Source organism: Pristiophorus japonicus, unplaced genomic scaffold, assembly GCF_044704955.1.
Source record: "Pristiophorus japonicus isolate sPriJap1 unplaced genomic scaffold, sPriJap1.hap1 HAP1_SCAFFOLD_304, whole genome shotgun sequence".
Classification (NCBI taxonomy): Eukaryota; Metazoa; Chordata; class Chondrichthyes; family Pristiophoridae; genus Pristiophorus; species Pristiophorus japonicus.
In genome coordinates this window covers 64593-87500 of record NW_027252824.1, presented here as the reverse complement: position 1 = coordinate 87500, position 22908 = coordinate 64593, and the positions used below count along the sequence as shown (strand labels likewise).

General features: G+C 55.2%; 1 protein-coding gene across 1 annotated transcript in view; it reads right to left on the bottom strand.

Moving 5' to 3' along the window:
- Nucleotides 1-22908, bottom strand: part of nphs1 (NPHS1 adhesion molecule, nephrin) — a 133659-nt gene that overhangs the window by 55785 nt on the left and 54966 nt on the right. The window contains exons 14-17 of the mRNA XM_070872301.1: nt 15184-15356; nt 5085-5225; nt 3574-3714; nt 1622-1743 (exon numbers count right to left, since the gene is read on the bottom strand). Of these exons, the coding sequence (XP_070728402.1) occupies nt 1622-1743; nt 3574-3714; nt 5085-5225; nt 15184-15356 (577 nt within the window). The remainder of the gene's footprint in view (nt 1-1621; nt 1744-3573; nt 3715-5084; nt 5226-15183; nt 15357-22908) is intronic.

The following is a 22908-nucleotide window of genomic DNA, read 5'->3' as shown; positions in this document are numbered from 1 at the left end:
AGAGGGGCAGTACTGAGGGAGTGTCGCACTGTCAGAGGGGCAGTACTGAGGGAGTGCCGCACTGTCAGAGGGGCAGTACTGAGGGAGCACCGCACTGTCGGAGCGGCAGTACTGAGGGAGTGCCGCACTGTCAGAGGGGCAGTACTGAGGGAGTGCCGCACTGTCGGAGGGGCAGTACTGAGGGAGCCCCGCACTGTCAGAGGGGCAGTACTGAGGGAGTGCCGCACTGTCGGAGGGGCAGTACTGAGGGAGTGCCGCACTGTCAGAGGGGCAGTACTGAGGGAGTGCCGCACTGTCGGAGGGGCAGTACTGAGGGAGCCCCGCACTGTCAGAGGGGCAGTACTGAGGGAGTGCCGCACTGTCAGAGGGGCAGTACTGAGGGAGTGCCGCACTGTCAGAGGGGCAGTACTGAGGGAGTGCCGCACTGTCAGAGGGGCAGTACTGAGGGAGTGCCGCACTGTCGGAGGGGCAGTACTGAGGGAGCGCCGCACTGTCGGAGGGGCAGTACTGAGGGAGTGCCGCACTGTCGGAGGGGCAGTACTGAGGGAGTGCCGCACTGTCGGAGGGGCAGTACTGAGGGAGCCCCGCACTGTCAGAGGGGCAGTACTGAGGGAGTGCCGCACTGTCGGAGGGGCAGTACTGAGGGAGTGCCGCACTGTCGGAGGGACAGTACTGAGGGAGCCCCGCACTTTCGGAGGGGCAGTACTGAGGGAGTGCTGCACTGTCGGAGGGACAGTACTGAGGGAGCGCCGCACTGTCGGGGGGGCAGTACTGAGGGAGTGCCGCACTGTCGGAGGGGCAGTACTGAGGGAGTACCGCACTGTCGGAGGGGCAGTACTGAGGGAGGGCCGCACTGTCGGAGGGGCAGTACTGAGGGAGCGCCGCACTGTCGGAGGGGCAGTACTGAGGGAGCGCCGCACTGTCAGAGGGGCAGTACTGAGGGAGCGCCGCACTGTCGGAGGGGCAGTACTGAGGGTGCACCGCACTGTCGGAGGGGCAGTACTGAGGGAGTGCCGCACTGTCAGAGGGGCTGTACTGAGGGAGCGCCGCACTGTCGGAGGGGCTGTATTTCGGATGAGACGTTAAACCGAGGCCCCGTCTGCCCTCTCGGGCGGATGTAAAAGATCCCGGGGCCACTATTTGGAAGAAGAGCAGGGGGAGTTCTCCCCGGTGTCCTGGGGCCAATATTTATCCCGCGACTAACATCACTGAAACAGATAATCTGGGTCATTATCACATCACTGTGTGTGAGATCTTGCTGTGCGCAAATTGGCATTTCCCACAATACAACAGTGAGCGCACTCCAAAAAGTACTTCAGTGGCTGTAAAGTGCTTTGAGGTGTGAAAGGCGCTATTTAAATGAAAGACTTTGTTAACTTCATTTATATTCAACAACCAGAGGGAGAAATTTTTGGACACGCAGGAAATCAGCCGTGATCCCATTAAATGGCGGAGCAGGCTCGAGGGGCCGAATGGCCGACTCCTGCTCCTGTTTCTGATGCTCTCAGGAGAGAGCTGCTCAGGTTGGGAATCGGTATGGCTGCACGTCCTGGTGGGGTACCAGACTGGGAGATTGTGGCAGGTCTGACGGTGAAGAGGATACTCGATCTTACTCACTAACCATCGACATCCATGTCACCATCTTGCTGATGACAGGGTTTGCGTCCGCCGCACAAACCATCTCGACCGACCCGCCCAGGTCCACCTCCGTGTGATCCAGCACGCCGTGAATTCGAGGAGAATCTGAGTGTTGGGAGGAAATTCACATCCTGGTTAGCGCCCACGATCAACGTCACCAGTCACACTGTCCCATCAAACACTCCCAGGGCAGGTACAGGGGGTTAGATACAGAGTAAAGCTCCCTCTACACTGTCCCATCAAACACTCCCAGGGCAGGTACAGGGGGTTAGATACAGAGTAAAGCTCGCTCTACACTGTCCCATCAAACACTCCCAGGGCAGGTACAGGGGGTTAGATACAGAGTAAAGCTCCCTCTACACTGTCCCATCACACACTCCCAGGGCAGGTACAGGGGGTTAGATACAGAGTAAAGCTCCCTCTGCACTGTCCCATCAAACACTCCCAGGGCAGGTACAGGGGGTTAGATACAGAGTAAAGCTCCCTCTACACTGTCCCATCAAACACTCCCAGGGCAGGTACAGGGGGTTAGATACAGAGTAAAGCTCCCTCTACACTGTCCCATCACACACTCCCAGGGCAGGTACAGGGGGTTAGATACAGATTAAAGCTCCCTCTACACTGTCCCATCAAACACTCCCAGGGCAGGTACAGGGGGTTAGATACAGAGTAAAGCTCCCTCTACACTGTCCCATCAAACACTCCCTGGGCAGGTACAGGGGGTTAGATACAGAGTAAAGCTCCCTCTACACTGTCCCATCAAACACTCCCAGGGCAGGTACAGCACGGGTTAGATACAGAGTAAAGCTCCCTCTACACTGTCCCATCAAACACTCCCAGGGCAGGTACAGGGGGTTAGATACAGAGTAAAGCTCCCTCTACACTGTCCCATCAAACACTCCCAGGGCAGGTACAGGGGGTTAGATACAGAGTAAAGCTCCCTCTACACTGTCCCCATCAAACACTCCCAGGGCAGGTACAGGGGGTTAGATACAGAGTAAAGCTCCCTCGACACTGTCCCATCAAACACTCCCAGGGCAGGTACAGGGGGTTAGATACAGAGTAAAGCTCCCTCTACACTGTCCCATCAAACACTCCCAGGGCAGGTACAGGGGGTTAGATACAGAGTAAAGCTCTCTCTACACTGTCCCATCAAACACTCCCAGGGCAAGTACAGGGGGTTAGATACAGAGTAAAGCTCCCTCTACACTGTCCCATCAAACAGTCCCAGGGCAGAGACAGGGGGTTATACAGAGTAAAGCTCCCTCTACACTGTCCCATCAAACACTCCCAGGGCAGGTACAGGGGGTTAGATACAGAGTAAAGCTCCCTCTACACTGTCCCATCAAACACACCCAGGGCAGGTACAGGGGGTTAGATACAGAGTAAAGCTCCCTCTGCACTGTCCCATCAAACACTCCCAGGGCAGAGACAGGGGGTTAGATACAGAGTAAAGCTCCCTCTACACTGTCCCATCAAACACTCCCAGGGCAGGTACAGGGGGTTAGATAAAGAGTAAAGCTCCCTCTACACTGTCTCATCAAACACTCCCAGGGCAGGTACAGCACGGGGTTAGATACAGAGGAAAGCTCCCTCTACACTGTCCCATCAAACACTCCCAGGGCAGAGACTGGGGGTTAGATACAGAGTAAAGCTCCCTCTACACTGTCCCATCAAACACTCCCAGGGCAGGTACAGCACGGGGTTAGATACAGAGTAAAGCTCCCTCTACACTGTCCCATCAAACACTCCCAGGGCAGGTACAGGGGGTTAGATACAGAGTAAAGCTCCCTCTACACTGTCCCATCAAACACTCCCAGGGCAGGTACAGGGGGTTAGATACAGAGTAAAGCTCCCTCTACACTGTCCCATCAAACACTCCCACGGCAGGTGCACACAAGGCTCCGTGGGACCAGACTCATTCCCGCTACTTACACAGTACATCGAGTTTTAGCAGCATCTCACTCTCGCCTTCCTCATTCCTCAGTTGTACCCTGTAGAATCCGGCATCATCCCGTCTCAGGTTCCAGATCTCCAACGATCCGTCCGACTTCAAATGATGACGTGTCGGTCCATCTGTGACATCCACACTAAGCTCACATGTTCTACAGAGCAACCCGTACCCCAGTGAGAGTCAGTGTGTTTGGGACTGTACCCCAGTGAGAGTCAGTGTGTGTGGGACTGTACCCCAGTGAGAGTCAGTGTGTGTGGGACTGTAACTCAGTGAGAGTCAGTGTGTGTGGGACTGTACCCCCGTGAGAGTCAGTGTGTGTGGGACTGTACCCCAGTGAGAGTCAGTGTGTGTGTGACCCGTACCCCAGTGAGAGTCAGTGTGTGTGGGACCCGACCCCAGTGAGAGTCAGTGTGTGTGGGACTGTTCCCCAGTGAGAGTCAGTGTGTGTGGGACCTGTACCCCAGTGAGGGTCAGTGTGTGTGGGACCTATACCCCAGTGAGAGTCAGTGTGTGTGGGACTGTACCCCAGTGAGAGTCAGTGTGTGTGGGAGCCGTACCCCAGTGAGAGTCAGTGTGTGTGGGACTGTACCCCAGTAAGAGTCAGTGTGTGTGGGACTTTCCCCAGTGAGAGTCTGTGTGTGTGGGACCTGTACCCCAGTGAGAGTCAGTGTGTGTGGGACTGTTCCCCAGTGAGAGTCAGTGTGTGTGGGACCTGTACCCCAGTGAGAGTCAGTGTGTGTGGGACTGTTCCCCAGTGAGAGTCAGTGTGTGTGGGGCCTGTACCCCAGTGAGAGTCAGTGTGTGTGGGACTGTTCCCCAGTGAGAGTCAGTGTGTGTGGGACCTGTACCCCAGTGAGAGTCAGTGTGTGTGGGACTGTACACCAGTGAGAGTCAGTGTGTGTGGGACTGTACCCCAGTAAGAGTCAGTGTGTGTGGGACTTTCCCCAGTGAGAGTCTGTGTGTGTGGGACCCGTACCCCAGTGAGAGTCAGTGTGTGTGGGACTGTACCCCAGTGAGAGTCAGTGTGTGTGCGACTGTACCCCAGTAAGAGTCAGTGTGTGTGGGACCCGTACCCCAGTGAGAGTCAGTGTGTGTGGGACTGTACCTCAGTGAGAGTCAGTGTGTGTGGGACTGTTCCCCAGTGAGAGTCAGTGTGTGTGGGACTGTACCCCAGTGAGAGTCAGTGTGTGTGGGACCCGTACCCCAGTGAGAGTCAGTGTGTGTGGGACCCGTACCCCAGTGAGAGTCAGTGTGTGTGGGACCCGTACCCCAGTGAGAGTCAGTGTGTGTGGGACCCGTACCCCAGTGAGAGTCAGTGTGTGTGGGACCCGTACCCCAGTGAGAGTCAGTGTGTGTGGGACCCGTACCCCAGTGAGAGTCAGTGTGTGTGGGACTGTACCCCAGTGAGAGTCAGTGTGTGTGGGACTGTACCCCAGTGAGAGTCTGACCTCGTGGGGGTTCGCCGGTTGTATGAAAGGAGCTGAACTCTGACCTTTGACCAACAGCGCCCCGTTCCGACTCCAGGTGTAGTTGACCTTTGGAGGGTTGGCGAACATGGATACAGGGATAGTGACAGAGCCTCGCTCCTCCCCCAACACAGACTGTACCTGAGTCACCAGGAACTCCGGGGGGTCTACACACAAAGCACAGAGCATCAGTGAGTGAGTGAGTGAGGGAGGGAGGGAGTGTGAGTGAGGGGGTGTGAGTGAGGAGTAAGTGAGGGAGGGAGTGTGAGTGAGTGAGTGAGTGAGGAGTGAGTGAGTGAGTGAGGAGTGATTGATTGAGTGTGAGGAATGAGTGAGGGAGTGTGAGTGAATGAAGAGTGAGAGAGGAGTGAGTGAGAGGGTGAGTGAGTGAGTGAGGAGTGATTGATTGAGTGTGAGGAGTGAGTGAGTGAGGAGTGTGTGAGTGGAGTGAATGAGTGGAGTGAGTGAGTGAGGAGTGTGTGAGTGAGGAGTGTGTGAGTGATCAGTGATTCGGCGAGCAGTGAGGGAGCAGTGATTGGACGAGCAACGATTGGACGAGCAGTGATTGGATGAGCAGTGAGCGAGCAGTGTTTGGGCGAGCAGTGATTGGACGAGCAATGATTGGACGAGCAGTGATTGGGCGAGCGGTGAAGGAGCAGTGATTGGACGAGCAACGATTGGACGAGCAGTGATTGGATGAGCAGTGAGCGAGCAGTGTTTGGGCGAGCAGTGATTGGGCGAGCAATCATTGGACGAGCAGCGAGTGAGCAGTGATTGGGCGAGCAGTGATTGGACTAGCAGCGAGTGAGCAGTAATTGGGCGAGCAGTGATTGGGTGAGCAGTGATTGGGTGAGCAGTGATTGGGCGAGCAGTGATTGGGAGAGCAGTGATTGGGTGAGCAGTGATTGGGCGAGCAGCGATTGGGAGAGCAGTGATTGGGTGAGCAGTGATTGGGCGAGCAGTGATTGGACGAGCAGTGATTGGACGAGCAGTGATTGGGCGAGCAGTGATTGGGCGAGCAGCGATTGGACGAGCAGCGAGTGAGCAGTGATTGGGCGAGCAGTGATTGGGTGAGCAGTGATTGGGTGAGCAGTGATTGGGCGAGCAGTGATTGGGATGCAGTGATTGGGTGAGCAGTGATTGGGCGAGCAGTGATTGGACGAGCAGTGATTGGGCGAGCAGTGATTGGACTAGCAGTGATTGGGCGAGCAGTGATTGGACGAGCAGTGATTGGGAGAGCAGTGATTGGGCGAGCAGTGATTGGACGAGCAGTGATTGGGAGAGCAGTGATTGGGAGAGCAGTGATTGGGCGAGCAGTGATTGGACGAGCAGTGATTGGACGAGCAGTGATTGGGCGAGCAGTGATTGGACGAGCAGTGATTGGACGAGCAGTGATTGGGCGAGCAGTGATTGGGAGAGCAGTGATTGGGAGAGCAGTGATTGGACGAGCAGTGATTGGGCGAGCAGTGATTGGACGAGCAGTGATTGGGCGATCAGTGATTGGACGAGCAGTGATTGGGCGAGCAGTGATTGGACAAGCAGTGATTGGGCGAGCAGAGATTGGACGAGCAGTGATTGCGCGAGCAGTGATTGGGCGAGCAGTGATTGGACGAGCAGTGATTGGACGAGCAGTGATTGGGAGAGCAGTGATTGGGCGAGCAGTGATTGGGTGAGCAGTGATTGGACGAGCAGTGATTCGGCGAGCAGTGATTGGGCGAGCAGTGATTGGGCGAGCAGTGATTGGACGAGCAGTGATTCGGCGAGCAGTGATTGGGCGAGCAGTGATTGGGCGAGCAGTGATTGGACGAGCAGTGATTGGATGAGCAGCGAGTGAGCAGTGTTTGGGCGAGCAGTGATTGGGTGAGCAGTAATGGGGCGAGCAGCGATTGGACGAGCAGTGATTGGACGAGCAGTGATTGGGTGAGCAGTGATTGGGTGAGCAGTGATTGGGTGAGCAGTGATTGGACGAGCAGTGATTGAGTGAGCAGTGATTGGGTGAGCAGTGATTGGGTGAGCAGTGATTGGGTGAGCAGTGATTGGACGAGCAGTGATTGGACGAGCAGTGATTGGACGAGCAGTGATTGGGCGAGCAGTGATTCGACGAGCAGTGATTGGGCGAGCAGAGATTGGACGAGCAGTGATTGCGCGAGCAGTGATTGGGCGAGCAGTGATTGGACGAGCAGTGATTGGACGAGCAGTGATTGGGAGAGCAGTGATTGGGCGAGCAGTGATTGGGTGAGCAGTGATTGGACGAGCAGTGATTCGGCGAGCAGTGATTGGGCGAGCAGTGATTGGGCGAGCAGTGATTGGACGAGCAGTGATTCGGCGAGCAGTGATTGGGCGAGCAGTGATTGGGCGAGCAGTGATTGGACGAGCAGTGATTGGATGAGCAGCGAGTGAGCAGTGTTTGGGCGAGCAGTGATTGGGTGAGCAGTAATGGGGCGAGCAGTGATTGGACGAGCAGTGATTGGACGAGCAGTGATTGGGTGAGCAGTGATTGGGTGAGCAGTGATTGGGTGAGCAGTGATTGGACGAGCAGTGATTGAGTGAGCAGTGATTGGGTGAGCAGTGATTGGGTGAGCAGTGATTGGGTGAGCAGTGATTGGACGAGCAGTGATTGGACGAGCAGTGATTGGACGAGCAGTGATTGGGCGAGCAGTGATTCGACGAGCAGTGATTGGGCGAGCAATGATTGGGTGAGCAGTAATTGGGTGAGCAGTGATTGGGTGAGCAGTGATTGGGTGAGCAGTGATTGGGTGAGCAGTGATTGGGTGAGCAGTGATTGGGTGAGCAGTGATTGGGTGAGCAGTGATTGGGTGAGCAGTGATTGGGCGAGCAGTGATTGGGCGAGCAGCGAGAGGGCAGTGATTGGGTGAGCAGTGATTGGGAGAGCAGTGATTGGGCGAGCAGCGAGTGGGCAGTGATTGGGTGAGCAGTGATTGGACGAGAAGTGATTGGGAGAGCAGTGATTGGGCGAGCAGTGATTGGGCGAGCAGTGATTGGGCGAGCAGTGATTGGGTGAGCAGTGATTGGACGAGCAGTGATTGGGTGAGCAGTGATTGGGCGAGCAGTGATTGGGCAAGCAGTGATTGGGTGAGCAGTGATTGGACGAGCAGCGAGTGGGCAGTGATTGGGTGAGCAGTGATTGGGCGAGCAGTGATTGGGCGAGCAGTGATTGGGTGAGCAGTGATTGGACGAGCAGTGATTGGGCGAGCAGCGAGTGGGCAGTGATTGGGTGAGCAGTGATTGGGTGAGCAGTGATAGGGTGAGCAGTGATTGGGTGAGCAGTGATTGGGCGAGCAGTGATTGGACGAGCAGTGATTGGGCGAGCAGTGATTGGGTGAGCAGTGATTGGGCGAGCAGTGATTGGGCGAGCAGTGATTGGACGAGCAGCGAGTGAGCAGTGTCTGGGCGAGCAGTGATTGGACGAGCAGTGATTGGGCGAGCAGTGATTGGGCGAGCAGTGATTGGACGAGTAGTGATTGGACGAGCAGCGAGTGAGCAGTGATTGGGCGAGCAGTGATTGGGTGAGCAGTGATTGGATGAGCAGTGATTGGGTGAGCAGTGATTGGGTGAGCAGTGATTGGGCGAGCAGTGATTGGGCGAGCAGTGATTGGGTGAGCAGTGATTGGGCGAGCAGTGATTGGGCGAGCAGTGATTGGGTGAGCAGTGATTGGGTGAGCAGTGATTGGACGAGCAGTGATTGGACGAGCAGTGATTGGACGAGCAGTGATTGGGTGAGCAGTGATTGGGCGAGCAGTGATTGGGCAAGCAGTGATTGGGTGAGCAGTGATTGGACGAGCAGCGAGTGGGCAGTGATTGGGTGAGCAGTGATTGGGCGAGCAGTGATTGGGCGAGCAGTGATTGGGTGAGCAGTGATTGGACGAGCAGTGATTGGGCGAGCAGCGAGTGGGCAGTGATTGGGTGAGCAGTGATTGGGTGAGCAGTGATAGGGTGAGCAGTGATTGGACGAGCAGTGATTGGGTGAGCAGTGATTGGGCGAGCAGTGATTGGACGAGCAGTGATTGGGCGAGCAGTGATTGGGTGAGCAGTGATTGGGCGAGCAGTGATTGGGCGAGCAGTGATTGGACGAGCAGCGAGTGAGCAGTGATTGGACGAGCAGTGATTGGACGAGCAGTGATTGGACGAGCAGCGAGTGAGCAGTGATTGGGTGAGCAGTGATTGGACGAGCAGTGATTGGACGAGCAGTGATTGGACGAGCAGCGAGTGAGCAGTGATTGGACGAGCAGTGATTGGGCGAGCAGTGATTGGACGAGCAGTGATTGGACGAGCAGTGATTGGGCGAGCAGCGAATGAGCAGTGATTGGGCGAGCAGTGATTGGGCGAGCAGCGAGTGGCAGTGATTGGACGAGCAGTGATTGGGTGAGCAGTGATTGGGCGAGCAGCGATTGGGCGAGCAGCGAATGAGCAGTGATTGGGCGAGCAGTGATTGGGCGAGCAGTGATTGGGCGAGCAGTGATTGGGCGAGCAGCGAATGAGCAGTGATTGGGCGAGCAGTGATTGGGTGAGCAGTGATTGGACGACCAGTGATTGGGCGAGCAGTGATTGGATGAGCAGCGAGTGGGCGAGCAGTGATTGGGTGAGCAGTGATTGGGCGAGCAGTGATTGGGCGAGCAGTGATTGGGCGAGCAGTGATTGGGCGAGCAGCGAATGAGCAGTGATTGGACGAGCAGTGATTGGGTGAGCAGTGATTGGGTGAGCAGTGATTGGGCGAGCAGTGATTGGGAGAGCAGTGATTGGGTGAGGAGTGATTGGGCGAGCAGTGATTGGGAGAGCAGTGATTGGGTGAGCAGTGATTGGGCGAGCAGTGATTGGACGAGCAGTGATTGGACGAGCAGTGATTGGGCGAGCAGTGATTGGGCGAGCAGCGATTGGACGAGCAGCGAGTGAGCAGTGATTGGGCGAGCAGTGATTGGGTGAGCAGTGATTGGGCGAGCAGTGATTGGGAGAGCAGTGATTGGGTGAGCAGTGATTGGGCGAGCAGTGATTGGACGAGCAGTGATTGGGCGAGCAGTGATTGGACTAGCAGTGATTGGGCGAGCAGTGATTGGACGAGCAGTGATTGGACGAGCAGTGATTGGGAGAGCAGTGATTGGGAGAGCAGTGATTGGGCGAGCAGTGATTGGACGAGCAGTGATTGGACGAGCAGTGATTGGGCGAGCAGTGATTGGACGAGCAGTGATTGGGCGAGCAGTGATTGGGAGAGCAGTGATTGGGAGAGCAGTGATTGGGAGAGCAGTGATTGGACGAGCAGTGATTGGGCGAGCAGTGATTGGACGAGCAGTGATTGGGCGATCAGTGATTGGACGAGCAGTGATTGGGCGAGCAGTGATTGGGCGAGCAGTGATTGGACGAGCAGTGATTGCGCGAGCAGTGATTGGGCGAGCAGTGATTGGGCGAGCAGTGATTGGACGAGCAGTGATTGGACGAGCAGTGATTGGACGAGCAGTGATTGGGAGAGCAGTGATTGGGCGAGCAGTGATTGGGTGAGCAGTGATTGGACGAGCAGTGATTCGGCGAGCAGTGATTGGGCGAGCAGTGATTGGGCGAGCAGTGATTGGACGAGCAGTGATTCGGCGAGCAGTGATTGGGCGAGCAGTGATTGGGCGAGCAGTGATTGGACGAGCAGTGATTGGATGAGCAGCGAGTGAGCAGTGTTTGGGCGAGCAGTGATTGGGTGAGCAGTAATGGGGCGAGCAGTGATTGGACGAGCAGTGATTGGACGAGCAGTGATTGGGTGAGCAGTGATTGGGTGAGCAGTGATTGGGTGAGCAGTGATTGGACGAGCAGTGAATGGGTGAGCAGTGATTGGGTGAGCAGTGATTGGGTGAGCAGTGATTGGGTGAGCAGTGATTGGACGTGCAGTGATTGGACGAGCAGTGATTGGACGAGCAGTGATTGGGCGAGCAGTGATTCGACGAGCAGTGATTGGGCGAGCAGTGATTGGGTGAGCAGTGATTGGGTGAGCAGTGATTGGGTGAGCAGTGATTGGGTGAGCAGTGATTGGGTGAGCAGTGATTGGGTGAGCAGTGATTGGGCGAGCAGTGATTGGGCGAGCAGCGAGAGGGCAGTGATTGGGTGAGCAGTGATTGGGAGAGCAGTGTTTGGGCGAGCAGCGAGTGGGCAGTGATTGGGCGAGCAGTGATTGGACGAGAAGTGATTGGGAGAGCAGTGATTGGGCGAGCAGTGATTGGGCGAGCAGTGATTGGGCGAGCAGTGATTGGGTGAGCAGTGATTGGACGAGCAGTGATTGGGTGAGCAGTGATTGGGCGAGCAGTGATTGGGCAAGCAGTGATTGGGTGAGCAGTGATTGGACGAGCAGCGAGTGGGCAGTGATTGGGTGAGCAGTGATTGGGCGAGCAGTGATTGGGCGAGCAGTGATTGGGTGAGCAGTGATTGGACGAGCAGTGATTGGGCGAGCAGCGAGTGGGCAGTGATTGGGTGAGCAGTGATTGGGTGAGCAGTGATTGGGTGAGCAGTGATTGGACGAGCAGTGATTGGGTGAGCAGTGATTGGGCGAGCAGTGATTGGACGAGCAGTGATTGGGCGAGCAGTGATTGGGTGAGCAGTGATTGGGCGAGCAGTGATTGGGCGAGCAGTGATTGGACGAGCAGCGAGTGAGCAGTGTCTGGGCGAGCAGTGATTGGACGAGCAGTGATTGGGCGAGCAGTGATTGGGCGAGCAGTGATTGGACGAGCAGTGATTGGACGAGCAGCGAGTGAGCAGTGATTGGGCGAGCAGTGATTGGGTGAGCAGTGATTGGATGAGCAGTGATTGGGTGAGCAGTGATTGGGTGAGCAGTGATTGGGCGAGCAGTGATTGGGCGAGCAGTGATTGGGTGAGCAGTGATTGGGCGAGCAGTGATTGGGCGAGCAGTGATTGGGTGAGCAGTGATTGGGTGAGCAGTGATTGGACGAGCAGTGATTGGACGAGCAGTGATTGGACGAGCAGCGAGTGAGCAGTGATTGGACGAGCAGTGATTGGACGAGCAGTGATTGGACGAGCAGCGAGTGAGCAGTGATTGGGTGAGCAGTGATTGGACGAGCAGTGATTGGACGAGCAGTGATTGGACGAGCAGCGAGTGAGCAGTGATTGGACGAGCAGTGATTGGGCGAGCAGTGATTGGACGAGCAGTGATTGGACGAGCAGTGATTGGGCGAGCAGCGAATGAGCAGTGATTGGGCGAGCAGTGATTGGGCGAGCAGCGAGTGGCAGTGATTGGACAAGCAGTGATTGGGTGAGCAGTGATTGGGCGAGCAGCGATTGGGCGAGCAGCGAATGAGCAGTGATTGGGCGAGCAGTGATTGGGCGAGCAGTGATTGGGCGAGCAGTGATTGGGCGAGCAGCGAATGAGCAGTGATTGGGCGAGCAGTGATTGGGTGAGCAGTGATTGGACGACCAGTGATTGGGCGAGCAGTGATTGGATGAGCAGCGAGTGGGCGAGCAGTGATTGGGTGAGCAGTGATTGGGCGAGCAGTGATTGGGCGAGCAGTGATTGGGCGAGCAGTGATTGGGCGAGCAGCGAATGAGCAGTGATTGGACGAGCAGTGATTGGGAGAGCAGCGAGTGAGCAGTGATTGGGAGAGCAGTGATTGGGAGAGCAGTGATTGGGCGAGCAGTGATTGGGCGAGCAGTGATTGGACGAGCAGTGATTGGGCGAGCAGTGATTGGGTGAGCAGTGATTGGGCGAGCAGTGATTGGGCGAGCAGCGAATGAGCAGTGATTGGACGAGCAGTGATTGGGAGAGCAGTGATTGGACGAGCAGTGATTGGGAGAGCAGTGATTGGGAGAGCAGTGATTCGGCGAGCAGTGATTGGGCGAGCAGTGATTGGGCGAGCAGTGATTGCACGAGCAGTGATTGGGAGAGCAGTGATTGGACGAGCAGTGATTGGACGAGCAGTGATTGGGTGAGCAGTGATTGGACGAGCAGTGATTGGACGAGCAGTGATTGGGAGAGCAGTGATTGGACGAGCAGTGATTGGACGAGCAGTGATTGGGAGAGCAGTGATTAGACGAGCAGTGATTGGACGAGCAGTGATTGGGTGAGCAGTGATTGGACGAGCAGTGATTGGGCGAGCAGTGATTGGACGAGCAGTGATTGGACGAGCAGTGATTGGGTGAGCAGTGATTGGGTGAGCAGTGATTGGGTGAGCAGTGATTGGACGAGCAGTGATTGGGAGAGCAGTGATTGGACGAGCAGTGATTGGACAAGCAGTGATTGGGTGAGCAGTGATTGGGTGAGCAGTGATTGGACAAGCAGTGATTGGACGAGCAGTGATTGGGTGAGCAGTGATTGGGTGAGCAGTGATTGGACAAGCAGTGATTGGGTGAGCAGTGATTGGGCGAGCAGTGATTGGGCGAGCAGTGATTGGACGAGCAGTGATCGGACGAGCAGTGATTGGGCGAGCAGTGATTGGACGAGCAGTGATTGGGTGAGCAGTGATTGGGTGAGCAGTGATTGGACGAGCAGTGATTGGGCGAGCAGTGATTGGGTGAGCAGTGATTGGGTGAGCAGTGATTGGACGAGCAGTGATTGGGCGAGCAGTGATTGGACAAGCAGTGATTGGGTGAGCAGTGATTGGGTGAGCAGTGATTGGACGAGCAGTGATTGGACGAGCAGTGATTGGGCGAGCAGTGATTGGGTGAGCAATGATTGGGTGAGCAGTGATTGGGTGAGCAGTGATTGGGTGAGCAGTGATTGGACAAGCAGTGATTGGACGAGCAGTGATTGGGCGAGCAGTGATTGGGAGAGCAGTGATTGGGTGAGCAGTGATTGGACGAGCAGTGATTGGGCGAGCAGTGATTGGGAGAGCAGTGATTGGGTGAGCAGTGATTGGACGAGCAGTGATTGGGTGAGCAGTGATTGGGCGAGCAGTGATTGGGTGAGCAGTGATTGGGTGAGCAGTGATTGGGCGAGCAGTGATTGGGTGAGCAGTGATTGGGTGAGCAGTGATTGGACGACCAGTGATTGGACGAGCAGTGATTGGGAGAGCAGTGATTGGACGAGCAGTGATTGGGCGAGCAGCGAGTGAGCAGTGATTGGGTGAGCAGCGATTGGACGAGCAGTGATTGGACGAGCAGTGATTGGGTGAGCAGTGATTGGGTGACCAGTGATTGGGTGAGCAGTGATTGGGTGAGCAGTGATTGGGTGAGCAGTGATTGGACGAGCAGTGATTGGGCGAGCAGCAAGTGAGCAGTGATTGGGCGAGCAGTGATTGGACGACCAGTGATTGGGAGAGCAGTGATTGGGTGAGCAGTGATTGGGCGAGCAGTGATTGGGCGAGCAGTGATTGGACGAGCAGTGATTGGGCGAGCAGTGATTGGGCGAGCAGTGATTGGGCGAGCAGTGATTGGGCGAGCAGTGATTGGGAGAGCAGTGATTGGGTGAGCAGTGATTGGACGAGCAGTGATTGGGTGAGCAGTGATTGGATGAGCAGTGATTGGGCGAGCAGTGATTGGGTGAGCAGTGATTGGGTGAGCAGTGATTGGGCGAGCAGTGATTGGGTGAGCAGTGATTGGGTGAGCAGTGATTGGACGACCAGTGATTGGACGAGCAGTGATTGGGAGAGCAGTGATTGGACGAGCAGTGATTGGGCGAGCAGCGAGTGAGCAGTGATTGGGTGAGCAGCGATTGGGCGAGCAGTGATTGGGCGAGCAGTGATTGGACGAGCAGTGATTGGGCGAGCAGCGATTGGGCGAGCAGTGATTGGGCGAGCAGCGATTGGGTGAGCAGTGATTGGACGAGCAGTGATTGGGCGAGCAGTGATTGGGTGAGCAGTGATTGGACGAGCAGCGATTGGGCGAGCAGTGATTGGGCGAGCAGTGATTGGACGAGCAGTGATTGGACGAGCAGTGATTGGGCGAGCAGTGATTGGACGAGCAGTGATTGGGCGAGCAGTGATTGGGCGAGCAGTGATTGGACGAGCAGTGATTGGACGAGCAGTGATTGGGCAAGCAGTGATTGGGCGAGCAGTGATTGGGCGAGCAGTGATTGGACGAGCAGTGTTTGGACGAGCAGTGATTGGGCGAGCAGTGATTGGGCGAGCAGCGATGCCCAGTGAGGAGGACACTCCCGCAGGCGGAGCCACTTGCTGTGCTCCGTACGCAGTACGTTGAGGGTATGGAAGATGTTGAGCGCCTCCTGCTGGACAGGACTGCGGGCCTCACAGGTCACTCGCTTCCCGTTATCCGCGGAGGCGGCGACCATCGTCATCCTGGCCGATCGCGACTGACCGCCATATTCTGCCGGCTGGGTCTTCACATCATCCGCAGGCCACCTGCTCCCCAGAGTATCAGAGTATCGGGGTTAGACCCAGAGTATCGAGGTTAGACCCGGAGTATCGAGGTTAGACGCGGAGTATCAAGGTTAGACCCAGAGTATCGAGGTTAGACCCAGAGTATCGAGGTTAGACCCGGAGTATCGAGGTTAGACCCGGAGTATCGAGGTTAGACCCGGAGTATCGGGGTTAGGCCCGGAGTATCGAGGTTAGACCCGGAGTGTCGAGGTTAGACCCGGAGTATCGAGGTTAGACCCGGAGTATCAAGGTTAGACCCGGAGTGTCGAGGTTCGACCCGGAGTATCGAGGTTCGACCCGGAGTATCGAGGTTAGACCCGGAGTATCGTGGTTAGACCCGGAGTACCGAGGTTAGACCCGGAGTACCGAGGTTAGACCCGGAGTACCGAGGTTAGACCCGGAATATCGTGGTTAGACCCAGAGTATCGGGGTTAGACCCGGAGTACCGAGGGTAGACCCAGAGTACCGAGGTTAGACCCGGAGTATCGGGGTTGGACCCGGAGTATCGAGGTTAGACCCGGAGTACCGAGGTTAGACCCGGAGTACCGAGGTTAGACCCGGAGTATCGTGGTTAGACCCGGAGTATCGGGGTTAGAACCGGAGTATCGAGGTTAGACCCAGAGTATCGGGGTTGGAACCGGAGTATCGAGGTTAGACCCGGAGTACCGAGGTTAGACCCGGAGTATCGTGGTTAGACCCGGAGTATCGGGGTTAGACCCGGAGTATCGAGGTTAGACCCGGACTATCGGGGTTAGACCCGGAGTATCGAGGTTAGACCCGGAGTATCGGGGTTAGACCCAGAATATCGGGGTTAGACCCGGAGTATCGGGGCTAGACCCGGAGTATCGAGGTTAGACCCAGAGTATCGAGGTTAGACCCGGAGTATCGAGATTAGACCCAGAGTATCGAGGTTAGACCCGGAGTATCGAGGTTCGACCCGGAATATCGAGGTTAGACCCGGAGTATCGAGGTTAGACCCGGAGTATTGAGGTTAGACCCGGAGTATCGGGGTTGGACCCGGAGTATCGAGGTTAGACCCGGAGTACCGAGGTTAGACCCGGAGTACCGAAGTTAGACCCGGAGTATCGTGGTTAGACCCGGAGTATCGGGGTTAGACCCGGAGTATCGAGGTTAGACCCAGAGTATCGGTGTTGGACCTGGAGTATCGAGGTTAGACCCGGTGTACCGAGGTTAGACCCGGAGTACCAAGGTTAGACCCGGAGTATCGTGGTTAGACCCGGAGTATCGGGGTTAGACCCGGAGTATCGAGGTTAGACCCGGAGTATCGGGGTTAGACCCAGAATATCGGGGTTAGACCCGGAGTATCGGGGTTAGACCCAGAATATCGGGGTTAGACCCAGAGTATCGGGGCTAGACCCGGAGTATCGAGGTTAGACACAGAGTATCGAGGTTAGACTCAGAGTATCAAGGTTAGACCCGGAGTATCGAGGTTAGACCCAGAGTATCGAGGTTAGACCCGGAGAACCGAGGTTAGACCCAGAGTATCGAGGTTAGACCCGGAGTACCGAGGTTAGACCCAGAGTATCAAGGTTAGACCCAGAGTATCGAGGTTAGACCCAGAGTATCGAGGTTAGACCCGGAGCATTGAGGTTACACGCGGAGTATCGGGGTTAGACCCGGAATATCGAGGTTAGACCCGGAGTATCGGGGTTAGATCCGGAGTATCGGGGTGAGGTCCAGAGTATCGGAGTTATACCCAGAGTATCGGGGTTAGACCCAGAATATCGAGGTTAGACCCAGAGTATCGAGGTTAGACCCAAAGTATCGGGGTTAGAACCACAATATCGAGGTTAGACCCGGAGTACCGAGGTTAGACCCGGAGTATCGAGGTTAGACCCGGAGTATCGAGGTTAGACCCGGAGTACCGAGGTTAGACCCGGAGTACCGAGGTTAGACCCGGAGTACCGAGGTTAGACCCTGAGTATCGGGGTTAGACCCAGAGTATCGAGGTTAGACCCAGAATATCGAGGTTAGACCCAGAGTATCGGGGTTAGACCCAGAGTACCGAGGTTAGACCCAGAGTATCGAGGTTAGACCCAGAGTATCGAGGTTAGACCCAGAGTATCGAGGTTAGACCCAGAGTATCGGGGTTAGACCCAGAGTATCGAGGTTAGACCCGGAGTATCGAGGTTAGACCCGGAGTATCGGGGTTAGACACGGAGTATCGAGGTTAGACCCGGAGTATCGGGGTTGGACCCGGAGTATCGAGGTTAGACCCGGAGTATCGAGGTTAGACCCGGAGTATCGAGGTTAGACCCGGAGTATCGGGGTTGGACCCGGAGTATCGAGGTTAGACCCGGAGTACCGAGGTTAGACCCGGAGTACCGAGGTTAGACCGGAGTATCGGGGTTAGACCCAGATTATCGAGGTTAGACCCAGAGTATCGGGGTTGGACCTGGAGTATCGAGGTTAGACCCGGAGTACCGAGGTTAGACCCGGAGTACCGAGGTTAGACCCGGAGTATCGTGGTTAGACCCGGAGTATCGGGGTTAGACCCGGAGTATCGAGGTTAGACCAGGAGTATCGGGGTTAGACCCAGAGTATCGAGGTTAGACCCAGAGTATCGACGTTAGACCCGGAGTATCGAGGTTAGACCCAGAGTATCGAGGTTAGACCCAGAGTATCGAGGTTAGACCCGGAGTATCGGGGTTAGACCCAGAATATCGGGGTTAGATCCGGAGTATCGGGGCTAGGCCCGGAGTATCGAGGTTAGACCCAGAGTATCGAGGTTAGACCCAGAGTATCGAGGTTAGACCCGGAGTATCGAGGTTAGACCCAGAATATCGAGGTTAGACCCGGAGTATCGAGGTTAGACCCAGAGTATCGAGGTTAGACCCGGAGTATCGAGGTTAGACCCAGAGTACCGGGGTTAGACCCGGAGTATCGAGGTTAGACCCGGAGTATCGAGGTTAGACCCAGAGTATCTAGGTTAGACCCGGAGTATCGAGGTTAGACTCAGAGTACCGAGGTTAGACCCAGAGTATCGAGGTTAGACCCAGAGTATCGAGGTTAGACCCAGAGTATCGAGGTTAGACCCGGAGTATCGAGGTTAGACCCAGAGTATCGAGGTTAGAGCCAGAGTATCAAGGTTAGACCCGGAGTATCGAGGTTAGACCCAGAGTATCGGGGCTTGACCCGGAGTATCGAGGTTTGACACGGAGTATCGAGGTTAGACCCAGAGTATCGAGGTTAGACCCAGAATATCGAGGTTAGACCCGGAGTATCGAAGTTAGACCCAGAGTATCGAGGTTGGACCTGGAGTATCGAGGTTAGACCCAGAGTATCGAGGTTAGACCCGGAGTATCGAGGTTAGACCCAGAGTATCGAGGTTAGATATGGAGTATCGAAGTTAGATCCAGAGTATCGAGGTTAGACCCGGAATATCGAGGCTAGACCCAGAGTATCGAGGTTAGACCCGGTGTATCGGAGTTAGACCCAGAGTATCGAGGTTAGACCCAGAGTATCGAGGTTAGAACCAGAGTATCGAGGTTAGACCCACAGTATCGGGGTTAGACCCAGAGTATCGAGGTTAGACCCAGAGTATCGGGGTTCGACCCGGAGTATCGAGGTTAGACCCAGAGTATCGGAGTTCGACCCAAAGTATCGGGGTTAGACCCAGAGTATCGAGGTTAGACCCAGAGTATCGAGGTTAGACCCAGAGTATCGGGGTTAGACCCAGAGTATCGAGGTGAGACCCAGAGTATCGAGTTTAGATCCGGAGTATCGGAGTTAGACCCAGAGTATCGGGTTTAGACCCAGAGTATCGAGGTTAGACCCAGAGTATCGAGGTTAGACCCAGAGTATCGAGGTTAGATCCGGAGTATCGGAGTTAGACCCAGAGTATCGAGGTTAGACCCGGAGTATCGAGGTTAAACCCGGATTATCGAGGTTGGACCCGGAGTATCGAGGTTAGACCCGGAGTATTGGGGTTAGACCCACAATATCGGGGTTAGACCCAGAGTATCGGGGTGAGACCTGGAGTATCGAGGTTAGACCTGGAGTATCGAGGTTAGACCCGGAGTATCGGGGTGAGACCTGGAGTATCGAGGTTAGACCCGGAGTATCGAGGTTAGACCCAGAGTAACGAGGTTGGACCCGGAATATCGAGGCTAGACCCAGAGTATCGAGGTTAGACCCGGTGTATCGGAGTTAGACCCAGAGTATCGAGGTTAGACCCAGAGTATCGAGGTTAGACCCAGAGTATCGAGGTTAGACCCGGAGTATCGAGGTTAGACCCGGAGTATCGGGGTTGGACCCGGAGTACCGAGGTTAGACCCGGAGTACCGAGGTTAGACCCGGAGTATCGGGGTTAGACCCGGAGTATCGAGGTTAGACCCAGAGTATCGGGGTTGGACCTGGAGTATCGAGGTTAGACCCGGAGTACCGAGGTTAGACCCGGAGTACCGAGGTTAGACCCGGAGTATCGTGGTTAGACCCGGAGTATCGGGGTTAGACCCGGAGTATCGAGGTTAGACCCGGAGTGTCGGGGTTAGATCCAGAGTATCGAGGTTAGACCCAGAGTATCAAGGTTAGACCCGGAGTATCGAGGTTAGACCCAGAGTATCAAGGTTAGACCCACAGTATCGGGGTTAGACCCGGAGTATCGAGGTTAGACCCAGAGTATCGAGGTTAGACCCGGAGTATCGAGGTTAGACTCAGAGTACCGAGGTTAGACCCAGAGTATCGAGGTTAGACCCAGAGTATCGAGGTTAGACCCAGAGTATCGAGGTTAGACCCGGAGTATCGAGGTTAGACTCAGAGTATCGAGGTTAGACCCAGAGTATCAAGGTTAGACCCAGAGAATCGAGGTTAGACCCGGAGTATCGGGGTTAGATCCGGAGTATCGGGGCTAGACCCGGAGTATCGAGGTTAGACCCAGAGTATCGAGGTTAGACCCAGAGTATCAAGGTTAGACCCGGAGTATCGAGGTTAGACCTAGAGTATCGAGGTTAGACCCAGAGTATCAAGGTTAGACCCGGAGCATTGAGGTTACACCCGGAGTATCGGGGTTAGACCCGGAATATCGAGGTTAGACCCGGAGTATCGGGGTTAGATCCGGAGTATCGGGGTGAGGTCCAGAGTATCGGAGTTATACCCAGAGTATCGGGGTTAGACCCAGAATATCGAGGTTAGACCCAGAGTATCGAGGTTAGACCCAGAATATCGAGGTTAGACCCGGAGTACGGAGGTTAGACCCAGAGTATCGAGGTTAGACCCGGAGTAGCGAGGTTAGACCCAGAGTATCGAAGTTAGACCCAGAATATCGAGGTTAGACCCGGAGTATCGAGGTTAGACCCAGAGTATCGAGGTTAGACCCGGAGTATCTAGGTTAGACCCAGAGTACCGGGGTTAGACCCGGAGTATCGAGGTTAGACCCGGAGTATCGAGGTTAGACCCAGAGTATCGAGGTTAGACCCAGAGTATCGAGGTTAGACCCAGAGTATCGAGGTTAGACCCGGAGTATCGAGGTTAGACCCAGAGTATCGAGGTTAGAGCCAGAGTATCAAGGTTAGACCCGGAGTATCGAGGTTAGACCCAGAGTATCGGGGCTTGACCCGGAGTATCGAGGTTTGACACGGAGTATCGAGGTTAGACCCAGAGTATCGAGGTTAGACCCAGAATATCGAGGTTAGACCCGGAGTATCGAAGTTAGACCCAGAGTATCGAGTTTGGACCTGGAGTATCGAGGTTAGACCCAGAGTATCGAGGTTAGACCCGGAGTATCGAGGTTAGACCCAGAGTATTGAGGTTAGATATGGAGTATCGAAGTTAGATCCAGAGTATCGAGGTTAGACCCGGAATATCGAGGCTAGACCCAGAGTATCGAGGTTAGACCCGGTGTATCGGAGTTAGACCCAGAGTATCGAGGTTAGACCCAGAGTATCGAGGTTAGAACCAGAGTATCGAGGTTAGACCCACAGTATCGGGGTTAGACCCAGAGTATCGAGGTTAGACCCAGAGTATCGGGGTTCGACCCGGAGTATCGAGGTTAGACCCAGAGTATCGGAGTTCGACCCAAAGTATCGGGGTTAGACCCAGAGTATCGAGGTTAGATCCAGAGTATCGAGGTTAGACCCAGAGTATCGGGGTTAGACCCAGAGTATCGAGGTGAGACCCAGAGTATCGAGTTTAGATCCGGAGTATCGGAGTTAGACCCAGAGTATCGGGTTTAGACCCAGAGTATCGAGGTTAGACCCAGAGTATCGAGGTTAGACCCAGAGTATCGAGGTTAGATCCGGAGTATCGGAGTTAGACCCAGAGTATCGAGGTTAGACCCGGAGTATCGAGGTTAAACCCGGATTATCGAGGTTGGACCCGGAGTATCGAGGTTAGACCCGGAGTATTGGGGTTAGACCCACAATATCGGGGTTAGACCCAGAGTATCGGGGTGAGACCTGGAGTATCGAGGTTAGACCTGGAGTATCGAGGTTAGACCCGGAGTATCGGGGTGAGACCTGGAGTATCGAGGTTAGTCCCGGAGTATCGAGGTTAGACCCAGAGTAACGAGGTTGGACCCGGAATATCGAGGCTAGACCCAGAGTATCGAGGTTAGACCCGGTGTATCGGAGTTAGACCCAGAGTATCGAGGTTAGACCCAGAGTATCGAGGTTAGACCCAGAGTATCGAGGTTAGACCCAGAGTATCGAGGTTAGACCCGGAGTATCGAGGTTAGACCCGGAGTATCGGGGTTGGACCCGGAGTACCGAGGTTAGACCCGGAGTACCGAGGTTAGACCCGGAGTATCAGGGTTAGACCCGGAGTATCGAGGTTAGACCCAGAGTATCGGGGTTGGACCTGGAGTATCGAGGTTAGACCCGGAGTACCGAGGTTAGACCCGGAGTACCGAGGTTAGACCCGGAGTATCGTGGTTAGACCCGGAGTATCGGGGTTAGACCCGGAGTATCGAGGTTAGACCCGGAGTGTCGGGGTTAGACCCAGAGTATCGAGGTTAGACCCAGAGTATCAAGGTTAGACCCGGAGTATCGAGGTTAGACCCAGAGTATCAAGGTTAGACCCAGAGTATCGGGGTTAGACCCGGAGTATCGAGGTTAGACCCAGAGTATCGAGGTTAGACCCGGAGTATCGAGGTTAGACTCAGAGTACCGAGGTTAGACCCAGAGTATCGAGGTTAGACCCAGAGTATCGAGGTTAGACCCAGAGTATCGAGGTTAGACCCGGAGTATCGAGGTTAGACTCAGAGTATCGAGGTTAGACCCAGAGTATCAAGGTTAGACCCAGAGTATCGAGGTTAGACCCGGAGTATCGGGGTTAGATCCGGAGTATCGGGGCTAGACCCGGAGTATCGAGGTTAGACCCAGAGTATCGAGGTTAGACCCAGAGTATCAAGGTTAGACCCGGAGTATCGAGGTTAGACCTAGAGTATCGAGGTTAGACCCAGAGTATCAAGGTTAGACCCGGAGCATTGAGGTTACACCCGGAGTATCGGGGTTAGACCCGGAATATCGAGGTTAGACCCGGAGTATCGGGGTTAGATCCGGAGTATCGGGGTGAG